Genomic DNA, 15,288 nt, shown 5'->3' on the forward strand with positions numbered 1-15,288 from the left:
TACGCCACAGCACCAGCCCTGCCACTTAAATTCTTCAACCATAATTTGCTGTTCTTTGAACGTAATTAATTGGTCTTTCATAGACTTCCGGGCTTCAGCAGAAATGCAATCTGCTGGTGGCTTTCCTGCTGTGGGCCAGTGTTTTCTGGAAAACCAGACACTAAACGGAGCCTCACTGCGGTGCCTGTTGGGGATGGCACCGTGCACGCCGAGGGCGTCTGCCAGTGCCACTTTCCCGGCAGCACCTGCATGCTTTGTCTTGGTGCTGCCCTCAACCCTGGCTCTGTGTCCCTGCTCGGAGCCCCGTGAGGCGGACATGGTCTGGGGCACGACAGATGCACCCCGTGATGGCGAGGTTGGGGAGCATCCCAGCTGCTCCATGGAATGCTCCCCTCTCTTCTCGGGGCCCCTCCTCCCCAAGCCACAGCAGCCCCAAACGCAGGCCCTGGAAGCAAGGTGGCTTGTGAGGGAGCCGGGCTGAGCAGAACGGCAGGGGAGCGGTGGGAAGTGCTGGTCCGAGCCCCCTCGCTGCCCCAGGGAGGCCAGTAAGCCAGAGCAAGGCCCTCTGTCACTCCGGGCAGGCAGAGGTGAGGAAGCTGCAGAGGTTGGCTCCCGAGTTCTGTGGCCTCACCCTGAGACCCTGGGCTGTGTGGCGCAGGCCTCATGAGCGTGGTTGGGGCTTGGCGCAGGGCCTGGGACAGCATTGGACTACCAGGCAGTTCTGAGAGAAGTGTTAGCTGACCAGAGGTCTATGGTTTAGAAAACGAGGCCCAAGGGAGGTGGAGGGACTCGAGGGTTCCACAACGTACCAGTGGGCGGCGGCTCAGCAAGGGAGGCCCTACTCCATGCTCACTGCGACCACCAGCACTGGCACCGACCCAGGGGAACCTGGGAGCTGTGCAGACTCCCCTCCCCAACCCCACTTCTTGGAGGCCCCCAGGAGCAGACAGGAGGGCCCCTGAGGCCACATTCCCCAAGGGGGTGCAGCAGGACAGGAGGAGGGAAAGGAAAGGAGGTGCCAGGGGAGCAAGACGTGGCCATGTCCTCTCTGGAGGGCAGCGTGATGTACAAAGAGCATTTTAATTAATTTATTTCTGTCTTTACACGTAACTGAGTGATGTTACATAAGTTATTTACAACTGTGCAGTGATGTGTTGCAAAATAAATTATCTAGAAGGCAGCAAAAGTACATTGTGAATGTATATAAAACTGTACAGCGTTACGGATACACTTTTTATATGATTATTGGCTCTGTAGTGTTTCAAGTTATGTTCTCAGAAAGAGAAACAAAATGCCCAAGATTAAAGGAAAAAAATATACAAACCACGTGGATTTGACTCCATTAAAAACACTATGGGAGAGTCCTGGCTCCGCGTCCCAGCGTCCTCAGCCTGCTCTGAGGCCTGGTGGTGCCATCCTGCCCCCACCCCAACCTGGAGGTCTCTGGAGAGCTGGACCCCTCAGTCCAACTGAACTGATCAGAACGGGACAGGAAGTCCAGGACACGCTACTCTGCCCCTCTTGCCTCTGCAGCGGCGGGACAGGGCCCGAAGCCCGGTCTGCCATGGGCGCCGTGGCGCCATCTCCTGCCTGGGCTGGCGAGGCCGCCTCCTCCCGCATAGCTGGTAGAAGGAGATGGGGCCTGCCTGCTGGCCTCAGGGCCAGTCTGGACGGGGCAGAGGCCGTGGTGAGGTGGTCTCTCCCTCCCCTGCCGGGCTTGTCAGCAGCACTGGGCACACACGCGTAGCTCCTGTGGGCGTCACGCCGGCAGCAGCACGAAGTCGTCATTGACGTCGACCATGGGCACGTAGAAGGAGGGCACCTCGTTCACACACAGGGACTTGTGCCCGGCGGGGTCCAGCTCCTGCACCTTCAGCTGCCACTCCATCCTCTGCACGGCATTCAGGGCGGCGGCCTCGTGCTGCTGCCGCATGAGCAGGCACGTCTGCAGGACACAGGCAAGACCCCAGGCTGTCCACCCACCTGCTGGCTGCAGGGGGCAGGGACCAGCCCTGAGCCCATCGCCCCACACCCCTGGATGCCTGGTCCGTCTGTGGCAGCGCCTGCGAGGGTCCCAGGCTGTCCACCCCCATGCTGGCTGCAGGGGGCAGGGACCAGCCCTGAGCCCATCGCCCCACACCCCTGCGAGGCTTAGGGGATGCCTGGTCCGTCTGTGGCAGTGCCTGCGAGGGTCCCAGGTCTGGGCCAGGCACTTCCACATCTTGGGCTGTGTACTTGGCAGTGATGCTGGCCGCCCACAGCCCACCCTGAGGGCTCTGCCTGCTGCTGTGACCCGAGAAGCAGCTCTGTCACCTCACTCGTGGGCAGTGGCCTCACGTCATCTCCTTTCTAGGAGAAGCCACACCACTCAGGAGTGCACGTGGCAGGCTGAGCAGGGAAATCTAACTGCCCAGGATGAGGTCCAGCTGGGCAGAGTGATGGGTGGGAGGGTTTGTACTGGTCTTCCAGAAATGACCGTGCTTGGCCGCGGGGTGTGGGCTGTGTCTCCACAGCGTCTCACAGGTCTGTGAACCCTCAGGAGGGGCCTGCAGCGGGGGAGGAGGTGGGGTGTGGTACATGCCACGCCATGCACCTGCACAGATGCTGCAGGGAACTCGAGCTGCCCCGCCCGCTGGCGAAGCTGGGGGCCTGGGGAGGGGCTCCCTGGACATCCGGTCTGGCCACTTCCTCTCCACAGACTGTGTACACTCATTTTTCCTCTGCTCATTTCTAAGAGCTCTTTGTGTCACACAAAATCGCATTCTCCACATGGTGTGCAAACTCCTCCCCATGCATTTAGAAGGCTTCCAGGCAGGTGCCCTGTGGCCAGGTGGGCACAGACCCGTCTCAACGGAGACCCCAGCCCCCGGGGCCACATTCTCCTCTGTCCGAAGGCTTTGCCGCATCTGAGCTGAGCTGAGCCGGCTGTGGCTGAGGGGCTGGAGCTCACCACTCTAGGGGGGACTGTGGGTGCGACCCCAGTGGGATGCCCGGCTCTGCTCACCACTGTGTGTGTGTGGAGGGGGACTGTGGGTGCGACCTCAGCGGGATGCCCGGCTCTGCTCACCACTGGGGGGGGGGGGGGACGGACTGTGGGTGCGACCCCAGCGGGTTGCCCGGCTCTGCTCCTTACTTGCTCATCTACCTCCTACCCTGCCAGGTCAGCTGCCCTGGCCAGCACTTCCGAGTGGTGGGGTGTGTGTGCTGTGACCCTGAGGGGGCTCAGCTGGTCAGGGGCTGCTCCCTAGGCACTGACCTTCATGCGGTCGTACTTGTCATCCACGTCCTGCAGCCAGGAGATGAACTGGCGGGCGTTGAAGCGGTCCCGCACCGACTTGTTCTCGTCCCCCTGTGGGAACCAGACAAGGGCCTCGTAAACACAGGTGTGGGGACGGGACTTGGAAGCAGCAGAATGCCTGCTCATTCAGGGGCCGAGAGGCACGAGCCGCGCCCTGCGCCCAAACGCTTCCACAGGACAGCCATGGAGGGGAGGCTCCGACAGCTGCCTGCTGCTGGGCAGGGCCTTGCTTTCTGTTCAGGATGTATTTATGTTTGAAAGACAGAGCAAAGAGGGGAGAGCGAGCTCTTCCATCTGTCCCACAACAGCCAGGGCTGGGCCAGGCCAAAGCCAGGAGGCAGAACTCCATCCGGGTCTCCCCCATGGGTGGCAGAGGCTTGGGCACTTGAACCCTCACCTGCTGCTTCCCAGGCACATGACAAGCAGAGGGCTGGAGCAGTGCTCCCCACAGGACACGGTGGCCCAGGTGAGCCCGGGCCCCTGCTTGTGCGTGTGTATGACACGCGTGTTCTGGGAGAAGTGAAGCAAGGCGCCCTGGACTCTGCCTCCACCTTCTCCAGGACCTGCAAAGCTGGCAGCGGCTCAGCTTCACAGCGACCAAGTTCTTTCCTTTGGGAGGATGTCAGAGAGGCTGAGGTGGTGACCGAGGGTCCTGAGCAGCCTGCTCAGCCTCCTGGCTGTCCTCACCTGCGTGGAGCGCTCTGGGCTTGGTAAACGGGGAAGCAAGCCTTGGAGGAGCAAGAGTAAGGGCTGTGCCCACCTGGCTGGCTGGGCGGCTCCTGAGCTCTGGGAAGGACCGTGGTACAGGAGCGCCCTCTGCTGGCTGAGTGTCAGGGGGGCCCCAGCTAAGCCAGAAATGCTGCTCTGTGCTTGCCAAGCGAGGAGTCTCAACCAACCAAAGATGTGTTAGGTGTTGAATGTGTTAAAAAAGTTGTTAACTAAAACTCACTAAACCACTGGGTGTCACCACATGGCAAGGCCTTGGGTGGTGCTTGAGCTCCTCAGGGCTGGGGAGGGGTCCTCAGAGGCATCTGCCGTGGGACTTGGCCCCAAGGTCTCAGCAGCAAGGAAGGTACGAGTCTCGGGCAAGTGGGCGCTGGGCACAGGGAGAGCAGGGTCCACTCGGCACACGCTGGGTCTGACCTGTGAGCACGGGCACGTCACAAGTCCCCGAGAGGACTGCCAAGGCCAGGAGCCACAGTGTGTGGCTAGGAGGTAGGCAGGGGCCACTGCATGTTTAGACAGAGAGGAAGGAGGTGCAGGCTCAGGCCAGCACTGAGGGGGCAGGTACTGCCCGGACAATTCCAGGGGGCAGCCTCAGCCGGGGGGGGGGGGGGGGGGGGCGTGTCCCCTTGGCTCCAGGCTGTAGGAGCTGTGGTGGCAGCTCCTCCACCCCTATTTGAATAGAAGATGATGTCAGCAACTGTCCCCCCACGTGTTTCAGCGAAGACTGTGGACATGGAGGCCCTGTTTGGTCCACTGCTGAGGCTGACCGAGGCAGGGCAGCCCTGCGGGCCGCGCTGTGGGGAGGGCACTGACCTGGCTCTCCAGAGGCATGTTGTAGACCTCCGAGTCCAGCAGCATGGTGCAGGCGCTGAACGGGACTGCCTGGTTGGCGATGGTCCTGGCGGCCCGGCAGTGCACCCGCAGGATCTCCTGCTCACAGGACACAATCAGCTTCTCCTGGAGGCGGAGGGCGCTGGTGAGCACGGCCATGCGCCTGCTGCCCCCCGAGGCCCCGCGCCCGCGGTGCGCAGCTGCCCCCGGCCCCCGGCCCATACCCGCTCGATGCTGTGCTGCAGACGCAGCTTCCCCCGCACCGCCTCCTGCTGCTTGAACAGCTCCTTCAGGGGCTCTGCCAGGGAGGGAGGGGGCGCAATCTGCAGGCACAAAGGCGGGGAGAGGTCAACAACAGACTGCAGTTCACACAGGTCCTGGTCCAGTGAGCCCCGGCCACCTTGAGACGTTCTTCCATCACCAGGAAAGAGCACCCTGGATGCTGGGCACCACAGAGCCGCCCTGGCCCCAGCCCCGAGTCGTCGTGACCCTCCGTGCAAGTTGAAAGCAGACCGAGAGCAGGCGTGAGTGCCCGGCAGCGAGGCATGGGGGGCTGGCGCTTCACCTATGGTGGGAGCCACATGCCCTAAACCAACCACTAAACTGACCAGGGCATGGCCAAGCAACACAGCCACTGAGGGCAGGAGCTGCCCAGGCTCCCCTGGAAGCGACACTGTGAGGCCGAATGCCTGGGGGGGGGGGGGGCGTCTCCTGGGGTGGGCCCTCGGTTCTGCAGCTCCACGCACCGCACATGGACGAGCACAGGTGTCGTCAGCAAGAACCAGGCCCCGTGCTCAGAGAAAGAAGACTCAAGGCCAGGGCGGGCCAGCCGAGCAGAGACCAGGCCTGCGTGCGGTCTGGCTCTCGAGCAGAGCCACAATCAGCTGCTCAATGGAAGCCAGTGCCCATCTCGGGCCAGCGGGGCAGGCTGTCCTGACAGCACAACTCCAACAGTTGTGCCCAGGGCCGAGTCTGCCAACCAGGCGTGGCCTTGCTCCACCCTGCATAGAGCCCCAGGCCCCGGAGCTGCTGCCGGGGCCCTGCACCCAGAGGAAAGTACCACAGCCTCGTGGAACCGGCTTCCTGGGCCAGCTTGTTCTGAGGGCCTGGCTCAGGCCCCAGGTGGAGGGGGTCCTGGGTGTCCTGCCTGCCTCAGGCCGGTCGAGCACCCTGGGAGGGTGGCAGGCAGGGAGGTTGCTGTCACTGGGAAGGGAAGCTAGGTGGGTTGGAGCCAGCACCTGACACATTGAGCATGCTCCTTGCAGCCTAGGGCCCCCCAGGCCTGGCTGTGCTCCGCACGACGGCAGGTCTCAGCTCTCAGTCCCCAGAGGCAGTGGCTTCTCTGACTTGTCCACTCAGCAGCCGTGTGGCTGGCAGCTGCACATCCAAGGGCCGGCTTTTGCTCAAGAGGTGAGCAGCTGTGCCGCTGCACACACAGGGGCTGTGGGCAGGGGCCGGCCCGAGCAGAGCAGTGGGGGCCTGGCTCTGCCATGAAGGAGGCTTTGCCTGTGATGCTCAAGACCCCTGTGGGCAGGAGCAGCCAGGTGCCCGCGACAGCGACTGGGGACTGTGTGTCTGGCAGGACGCCAGGGTGTGGGGGTAGCGCCATGATGTTCCACCAAGCCAGCTGGGGAGGAAGCAGTGCAGAGGCCCAGGTGTATGGTGGGACTGGGATGAGACTGAAGGACTGGACTGTAGAGGCACAGGACGAGGACAGGCCTAGGCCTAAAACCCCAAGGAGAGAGGGTGTGTGTGTGTTGGGGGAGTTTGGGGGATGACCACCAGGAACTGGGACAGGCCCCCCCCGAAATCCTCTCACTGTGCAAACGCAGTGGGGTGGCAGGTGCACTGATGGCCACACAGGTGGAATCAAGCGTGGGCAGAGGACCACGCCGGGGGAGGCGGGGATGCAGGGCAGCACTATGTGGACCCTGCGTAGAGCCAGCATGAGGCTAGGATCCGGGCTCACAGGAAACAGAGCCGCAGGAGAACACTGAGGGCCAGGGAGGTGACCCGTGTGGCACCTGAAGGGGAGCCGACCATGCCAGCGGCTCTCCTGGCCCCCAAGGCTGCCAGGGCACAGGCCGCGCCGGCGCACTCACCACAGGGATGTGGAGTTTGCTGAGAGGCTTGCCGTCCAGCAGGTAGGAGCCAGTGTAGGTGACGTACTCGGCGTAGCACTGGGGCGCCTGGGGCGGGATGAAGCATAGGATCTTACGCTTCTCCTCGATCTTCTTCCTGATCTGAAGGTACTCAAAGTAGGGGTTGGACCTGTCGCTGTGGTAGGGCTCGATGGCGTCCAGCTTGATGGCGTCCACAATGGCGGCCAGCGTCTGCTGGATGACCTCCCGCGTCTGCTGCGTGGACGTGTGCAACTGCTGCAGCTGCTGGCTGGAGCGCTGGAAGCGGCGCTTTCGGGGGTGCTGGGACTGGGCGTCCTCCTCCTCTGAGCCCCGGGCCTTGGCCCTGGGGGCAGGGGTGGGCGGGGCCTCCCTCTCAGCAGGGGGCGTGCTCTGCTTGCTCTGACTGGCCAGCATCTGGGCTCGGTTCCTGGTCATGCGTTGGGGGATCTCCTCCACCTTGGGGACTCGGGGTGCTTCGGCTGGAGGCTTGGGCTCTGGCTCCGTGGCCTCCGACTGCAGGCCACTTGGGGGGTTCTCGGCCAGGGCCGGGGCATGGGCAGGCACGGCCTCTTCCTCGTCCCGGCCAGCACCGTCCATGGCCTTCGGCTGCGTCGAGCTCTGCGTCGAGCTGTCCACGGTGGGGCCATCAGGTGCGCACTGAGAGGCGGCAGAGTGGTCGGCGGCCTCGGTCTCTTCGTCCTTGCCCACCAGGGGTTGTGGTCCAGCAGCTGCAGGCGCCGAGCCAGAGTCTGATGCCTCGGGGCCCCTCTCGTCTGCCACAGTCCCTGCTTCCACCGTGTCTTCTGCAGGCAGCTCCACCCTCGGCGCCTCGGAGCTCTCGTGCTCGCTGGACGGCCGGCTGCAGGGCTGGTCCGGGGGCGGCGCCGGCTGCTCCTCGGCAGGCAAGGAGGGGGCGTCCCCACCATCAGCGGCCACAGGGGCCCCGGGAGGAACCTTCTCTGGAGGACCGAGAGCTGCTTCTACAGGCTCGGCCTCGACATCGGGAACATCCTTGGCCTGCAGAGGAAGCTCTGGCAGCGAAAAGGGGCCTAGGTCTAGGTCGTCCTCAGAGGTGGGGAAGGCGTCCGGCCAGGTCACCGGCTCCACCTGGCCGAGGGCAGGCAGGTTCTGGCTGCTGTCCAGGAAACTGTTTTCCAAGGCTCCCAGAGGCTCCACCGGAGCCACGGTGGTCATACACGGAGGCTCGGGGTCCACGGCCAGGGGTGCTTCTGGAAGTGAGGTGCAGTTGCTGAAGAAGGGCCCCAGCCTCGCGGGAGGTGCACAGGGCGTGGCCTCCTCGGCTGTGGCGACAGCGACCGGCAGTGTCTCCACCCCATGGTCTTTGGCTTCCTCCAGCCCCGGCTCGGGAACTGGCAAAGGGTAGGAAACAGGAGAGACGGGGTACGAGGTTTCGGAGGCACCCAAGGGTCCAGGGGCAGCAGTGGGGAGGGGCTCTGCAGGGCAGAAATGCCTCGGGGACTCTGGGAACCTCTGAGGAGACTTCAGCAGCAGTTCTGAGCCCACAGGCCAGCTGACGGGGTTTTCGGAGGACAGGGCCTGCTCAGCCGCAGGGTGGGCCCACTCGACAGGCTCCTCAGTGATGACGGCACTGAACGGGCCCTCGTCCAGGGGCTCCAGGTAGCTGGGCTCTGGGGGGATGATGGCGGCGGTGGCTTGCTGGTCCTCGGTGGCGTCCAGAGGAAGGCCCAGGTCAGGAGCCAGTGACCCTTCGATAGGAGGGGCCAGCAGTTCGCCTCTGGGAGAAGGGGAGGATTTGGCCTGTAAACTGGAGAAGACGCCCTCAGGGGAGGGGGTGACACTGACCACGGCTGCAGGAGGGCAGTGCAGGGCCTCGGCCTTGGGCGAGGGGAGGCCATAGTCCGGGGAGTAGTAGCCCGGGGACAGGCAGGCAAACTTGTCCGTGGGGACAGCCGGCAGGGGCCCCTTGTCTTCCAGCAGGTGCTGCACTGGGGAGTTGTAGCTGGAGGCTGCGGGGACGCTCTGCTGCCGGAACAGCTTGTCCCCGACGCTGAACTCCTCCTCGGGGGTCCTCCTGACATCCACAGACACAGAGCGATACAGGCTTGTGGAGAGAGGCCTCGTGGGAGTCTGGCTCGGGTTTTCCGGGAGCCCACTCGAGGCTACGGAGAATCTGTCAAAAAACGAGGGGGAGCAGGCATTTGTGGAGGTGGCGGAGACGGCCATCGAGTGCTGGGAGTCGGCGCAGTCGAACACCAGGTCAGTGTAGTCCTCGGCAGAGCAGGACGGGGTCCTGGGCGTGTGCATCACCTCCTCGTAGCTGGGGCAGGACACCACTGAGGTGGGCGTCGGCACCCCAGTCGGCCGGCCCTGGTCGGGCCTCGGGGAGGCGGGCAGGCCCTCCTTCACAGGAGGCCCGGTGAGCCAGTCTTTGGGTTCGGTGCCCGGCCCCCCGTGCAGCTTGCTCTCGGCGGCAGGTGCAGTGGGCGCTGCCTCCTTGAGCTTCCGGTCTCTGCAGGGGGGCTCGGGTCCCAGCGGCTTCTTCAGGGGGAGGTCGAGGCCCTTCTTGCGCCCCTCATCGGCTGCCTTGGCCTTCTCCTTGAGCCTGGGGTCCCCCGAGCGGTGCCGCATCTTCTCCATCTGCTTCATGCGCTCCTTGTGCCTTTTGTGCCGCTCCTCCACCTCCAGGTCCTTCTGGGACAGCATCCGCTCGAAGCTCGTCATCATGAGGTCACCATCCCCCAGCAGCTTCTCGCGTGGCCGGCCATCCTTTCTGCCCACGTCCCGGGGCGGCGGGGGCGGCGGCAGGGCCGGCGGCTTCTCACTCCCGGCGCCCAGCTTCCCCGCGTCACCCCGGTCCTGCTTCTCCTTCACTCGGGCCTCGCCCGGCCGCAGGCCCTCGTCCCGGGCCTTGTCCTTGAAGGCGCCCGGGGGGTTGTCCTTGTCCCTGGCGTGGCGGTCCCTGTGCTTGTCCCTCTCCTCGCGCCACTTCTCCCTGTGTCTCTCTCTCCTCTTCTTCTCCTTCAAGATGCTGAGGGCGCTGGACCCGTACGGCTTGAGCTCCTTCTCTGCCCTCCTGGCAGGCTCGCGCTCGGGGTCGTTTCTGTCTTTCTTCTCGGCGGAGAGCAAGTCCACGGTCCGCTCCGGCGCGTCCTCCGCGTCGGCTCCCAGGCCGTAGGGAGGGCCACAGGGGTCGGCACCCAGCAGCTCCTTCTCGCCCTGGCCGCAGCCCTGCCGGTCCTCACTGCGCTCCTTCCTCTCGGCCTTCTCCTTCTTGGCTCGGTCGTGGCTCTTCTTGGACGAGGACGAGGAGTGCCTGTGCCGCTCCTTCTCCCTCAGCCGCTCAGGCAGGCTGCCGGCCTCCTTGGCTTTGTCGTCAGCCGGCGGCTCCGTGAAGGACAGCTCCAGGAGGGCGCTCAGGCCGGGGTCCTGCCCGTGCTCGGCAAAGCTGTCGGACGAGGCCTCGCTCATCCGGTCGGCGCAGTCCTCGCGGCACTCGTGCAGGGCCTCCTCCTCCAGCTTCTCCAGGAGGCTCCGCTCGGCGTCCGCACTCCGGGCCGACTTCCTGTCCCTGGCGTGCTCCTTGTCCGCCTTCTCCCGGTGCTTGCTCTTGGCCTTGTCTTCGGAGCAGTGCCTCTTGTCCGCCTTGTCGGGCAGCTTCTGCTTGCTCCTCCTGTCCGGGGCGGCGTCGCTGGTGGGCCGCTCGCGCCGCTCTCTGGCCCTGTCCGCGGGCTCCTTCTCCCGCTTCTCCCTGCCCTTCTCCAGGGGCTTCTCCTTCCGCTCCTTGCCGCCGTCCTTCCTCTTGTCCCTGGGGTCCTTGTCTTTGGGCTTCTCGGCGTGCGGCCTGTCTGCGGGCGGCTTCCTGTGTCTGTCTGGGGGGTGCGGCTCCCGGCCGTCCTCGCGGTCCTGGAGCCCGTCCCCAAGGCCCTCCTTCTCGTCCTCGCTCTCGTCCGTGAAGATGTCGGCCATGTACCAGCTCTTCTCCTTGCCCTTCCTCTCGGGCAGGTCTTCGGGGGCCGAGCCGGGGAACGGCCTCTCCTTCCGCTCCCGCCCCTGCTCCAGGGACGCCTTCCTCTCCTTGTCTTTGCCGTGCATGTCTTTGTGCTTCTCCTTGGTCTCTTTCTTGTCTTTGCCACTCTTGTCGAACTCCTTGTCCTTGGGACCCTTGTCCAGGGCCGACCTGTCGCCCCTGTCCCTGTCGCCGGATTTCTCCTTGTACTTGTCGGCCTTCGCCTTCTCCTTCCTCTCCTTCTCGGGGCCCTCTCTCTTCTCGCGCTCTCGGGCGGGATGGTGCCTCTCCCAGGGCTCCAGGCCCCGGGGGAAGTCGCTGTCACCGACGCCGTGCTCCCTCCCGTCCTCTCTGTGCGCCTCCTCGGGCCGCTTCCGGGCCCCGTCTGGGAGCTCCCTCCTCTTCTTGTCTTTCTCCGGCAGGTAGCCAGGGAGGCCTCTGTGCTTCTCGGCCTGCTCTTTCCTCTTCTCGGTGTTCTTGTCCAGATAGTCCCGGTCTCTCTTCCGGAAGAAGGCGTCCCTCAGGTCGCGGGGCTTCTCGCGGGCCTTGGCGTCCCGCTTCCTCTCCTTGCTGTCGTCCTTCACGGGCTCCAGGATGAGCTTGGCCACGGGGTCACTCTTCATGTCCCTGTAGTCCGTCCCCGGAGAGTCCCAGCTGTCCTCCCCCCTCAAGTCGAAGGTGGAGTCGGACAGGTCCGAGAACCACCTCTCGTGCTGGTCGTCGGAGAGGCTGAACTTGCTGTCTTCGTTCTCCAGGAAAGGGCCCTTGCTGCAGTAGTCGTCGAAGGCGCAGTCTTCCCGTGGGGCTCGCTCCCTCTTGGGCTTCTCCTTGTCTTTCGAGGCCCTGTCCTCCTTCTTCTCGGCCTTGGAGGGCCGCTCCTTCGCCTTTTTCTTCCTCTCCTCCTTGTGCGGCCGGAGCTTCTCCTCTTTGGGGGACTTCTCCTTGGCCGGCTTGTCCTTCTCCACTCTGTTTGCCCGCTCCTTGTCTTCTCGGAAGGACCTGCTCAGCTCCCTCACTCTCTTCAGCGACTTCTCGTCTTTGGAGACCTTTATTATATCATCTTTAAAGAGCCATTCTTTTTCTTCTGACTTCATTTTGCTAAGTTTCTCTTCCTTCTTAAAGTGGTCTCGCTCGTGCCTCAGCACCCTGGGTTTGCCGTCTGCGGGGCCATCGCTGTCCAAGAGCCCCGCCTTCTCGGCCTTGGGCCTGGAGTCCTCGTACTCGTAAGCCAGGCTTCTCAGCTTCAGCTCCTGGCTGACGGCGCAGGCCCCTTTCCCCCTGTCCCTGTGCCTGTGCCTGGTTTTGTGTTTCTTGACGACCTTGCCGTCCTTGTCCAGCCTGGGGACGGCGCTCTTCCTGTCAGGTGCGCTGGGCAGGCCGCCGCGCTTCCTGTGCTCCTGCTTCTTCCTCGCGGGCTTCAGCGACTCCACGCTCGAGCTCTCCGAGGAGCAGTCAGACTCGCTGGTCAGTCTCGTCCTTGTGGAGTCTGACAAGGAGCTCACCTCGGACCAGGCAGGAGAGGAAATGGTTTTCCAGTTGTCCGTGCGCCAGTGCTTGGCGTGCTGGTCTGTGTGGCTGGGGTTATGCTTCTGGGCTGCGGAGCTGCCGTGGGAGGAGGCGGAGGAGGCAGACAGCGAGCTGAGCAGCGAGGGGTCTTTCAGCACCAGCGGGGACCCCTTGAGGCAGCCGGAGCTCCCCGCTGAGTCCCCGTCGTCCTCCTCACTCTCCGAAGACTCGCTCTCCGACTCTGACGAGCAGAACTTGTCGCTCCTTTTCCCAAACCGAACTTCTTTGCCTTTTGTTTCTTTCTTTCGCTTCTTTTTCACTTTATTCTTTTCTTTTTGCTGCTTGGAGTTAGAAGACTCCCGTGTTTTGTTAGCAGGCACCACCGTGTGTGCCGCGAGCCTCAGCTTCTCTCCCGGCCCCACCGCGAGGCCCACGTCCTCCTCGTCGGACGTGTCCGACAGGATGCGATGGGCTGCCTTCTTTGGTGCGATCGTGTTATTTTTAGTGTAACTTTTAACTTCCATCTTGGGTATGGAAATGAAACTATTCGCCTTGGCCTCCTTCCTGTAGTCCTTTTTCAGCAAGTGCTTGTCGTCCACGGGGGGAACCCTGTCCTGCTCATCGTCCTCGTCGAACTCGTACTCGTCCTTGACGGGCGTCGCCGTCTTCTGGGGCTCAGGGTTCTTGGCCTTGTGCTTCAGGCCCTTCTCAAACTCAGAGTCCGTGTTGTTGCCGTCCACCGAGCTGGACGGCGCAAAGGACGGGGCATCCTCCTCTTCTGAGCTGTCTGTTGGAGACAGGGAGGGAGGCGTCAGGGTAGGGAGGGGAGAGCAGAGGCTGCCGGGGAGGGGAGGGGAGGGAGGCGGGGCGGCCCCCCTGCTTTTGGAAAAGCACGTCCCTGGGCCTAGTTACGTGTGCGCCGCGCTCGGGCAGAAGGAAGCCGGGAGCTGCTCGGAGAGGCTGGCCTCTCAGCAGACAGACAGCAGGGCCCACGGGCGGCTTACCTGTGGAGCTCTCCTCGCTGGAGGTGTAGGTGCCTTTGCCCAGCAGCAGGTTCACCATCGTGGGGGAGTTGGCCACTTTCAGAGGGGTCTCGCCCTTTCGGTTGCTCTGCTGGGGATTCCCTCCGTACCGCAGCAGCAGCTTCACCACCTGCAAGACCCAACGGCCACGTGGGCAACAGTGAGGAACACGACCGCGTGTCCGTCCCGGAGCCCCGGCCCTGACCTCGAGAGGGCGCCCAAGCTGTGCTGTGGGAGGGCACAGAGGCCAGCCGGTCCCATGGTGGGCCCACTGTGTGACGGCAGCGCAGGCCCTGGCCCTCCCAGGCCACCCCACCTCCGCGTCTCCTCAGTTTCTCCTCCACAGCGCGTGCACCACTTCCCTGGGGTCCCACGTGCCGCCACAGGGAGCTCCTCAGCAGTGTCGGCAAGCCAGTGTCAGAGCCTGGTGGTCTCGGGGCACTAGGGGACGGGACGAGGGAGGACACAGACCTAGCATCTGCCAACCGGGTGACTCTATTTCACTTACACTGGAAAACAAGATAAGCTCTCCCTGGTCTGACTCCAAGAGAAAGGACAGGCAGGTGAAGGTGAGTGACAGGGACACTCTAGGGGCACTGCCACAGCTCCGCCAGGGCTGCAGAGCCAGCATCTGTGTTCAACACACTCAGGACAGCGACTTGTTCAGCTTGAGTACAAAGACTCAACTCAGCCTCAACGTTCACCCAGCCTGACGTGACAGCATTAACACAATCTTCACCAGAGCTTAATGCAGCCCCTGCGGCCGGCCCAGCCACAGCCCTGTGACCGCCCCGTGAGCTCACACACCCACAGGTTCTGGGCTTACAGCACGGACGTCCTGGGGGCCCTGCTCCCTTTCTAGGCCAGTCCCGCAGTCCAGCAGACAGGCTGACCTGTGCACCTTGTTCAGACCCGGAGGTTGTGTTCTCCTGGGCTGTGACAGGGACTGTGTTCCTGCTCTTGACCCTGTCCCCCTGGACGATGGCTCTGGCCCTTGTGCTCCGTTTCTCAACCCTGGAGGAACCCTGCCCTCAGCTGGAGCAGCACCGTGGGAGAGGTGAGAGGGAGGCAGTGGCAGCCCCTCTGCGGCCTCCATCCCCCTGGGCGGTCTTTCTACCAAACCCAGGTAGCCCCCATGACTATACGACACCAGCTTTCCACATGCGCACTTGGTGGGGCTGCAGGAATGACCCGGGATGGGGGTGGGCACACAGAGGGGACAGCCAGGCCTTTGAGGCAGGGGAGCCACAAACTCACTTTTCTGTACCCAACAAGTATGCAAGCTGGCTAGACAGAGGAGCAGGAGCTAGGGGATGCCAACCTTGTAGTGGCCGTTGTTGGCGGCATCGTGCAGGGGCGTGTCGTCATCCAGGCCCTTGGTGTTTACCTCTGCACCTGCGGCCAGCAGCTGCTTGGCAACGTCGTAGTAGCCACGGTTGCACGCCTCGTGCAGCGCTGTCCAGCCTGGAAAAAGACACTACGACGTGGTCACCAGGTCCTGCAGAGGCTCACTCTCATGTCGGGGCAGTGCTGCGCATGCACCGGATGCCGAGGGGCAGGGCCAGCACCTCTTGTCTGCAGTGACCACCTCGCTGCGCTTGGCCGGCCTAGAGTAACAAACCCTACTCGCCCTACGTGTACAACGGGAGAGGCCCCACTTTGCAAAGTGGTCAGCGGAGGATCAGAAAACGCTTGTCCTCAGGCTGTGCGGATGGAGGGTGCCTCCCACAGCCAGCTGCTGCCAGAGTGCACGGCTGCCCCCATCGGTGTGAAAGCAGGGCTCCCCCTCCTCCC

The 15,288-nt window shown here is 63.7% G+C and overlaps 1 protein-coding gene across 4 annotated transcripts in view; it reads right to left on the minus strand.

Moving 5' to 3' along the window:
• Positions 1–1,051: 1,051 nt before the first annotated feature.
• ANKRD11 (ankyrin repeat domain containing 11) overlaps positions 1,052–15,288 on the minus strand; it is a 153,285-nt gene continuing 139,048 nt past the window's right edge. For 3 of the 4 annotated variants that reach the window (XM_062177166.1, XM_062177164.1, XM_062177163.1), the window contains exons 7-13: positions 14,816–14,958; positions 13,477–13,624; positions 6,958–13,259; positions 5,080–5,178; positions 4,838–4,981; positions 3,257–3,349; positions 1,053–1,945 (exon numbers count right to left, since the gene is read on the minus strand). In XM_062177166.1, coding sequence (XP_062033150.1) covers positions 1,760–1,945; positions 3,257–3,349; positions 4,838–4,981; positions 5,080–5,178; positions 6,958–13,259; positions 13,477–13,624; positions 14,816–14,958 — 7,115 coding nt within the window. In that variant the 3' untranslated portion in view covers positions 1,053–1,759. Of the gene's footprint in view, positions 1,946–3,256; positions 3,350–4,837; positions 4,982–5,079; positions 5,179–6,957; positions 13,260–13,476; positions 13,625–14,815; positions 14,959–15,288 lie in introns of all 4 variants that reach the window. The other variant, XM_062177167.1, reaches the window with a different exon arrangement.

This window comes from Lepus europaeus, chromosome 19 (assembly GCF_033115175.1).
Source record: "Lepus europaeus isolate LE1 chromosome 19, mLepTim1.pri, whole genome shotgun sequence".
Lineage (NCBI taxonomy): Eukaryota > Metazoa > Chordata > Mammalia > Lagomorpha > Leporidae > Lepus > Lepus europaeus.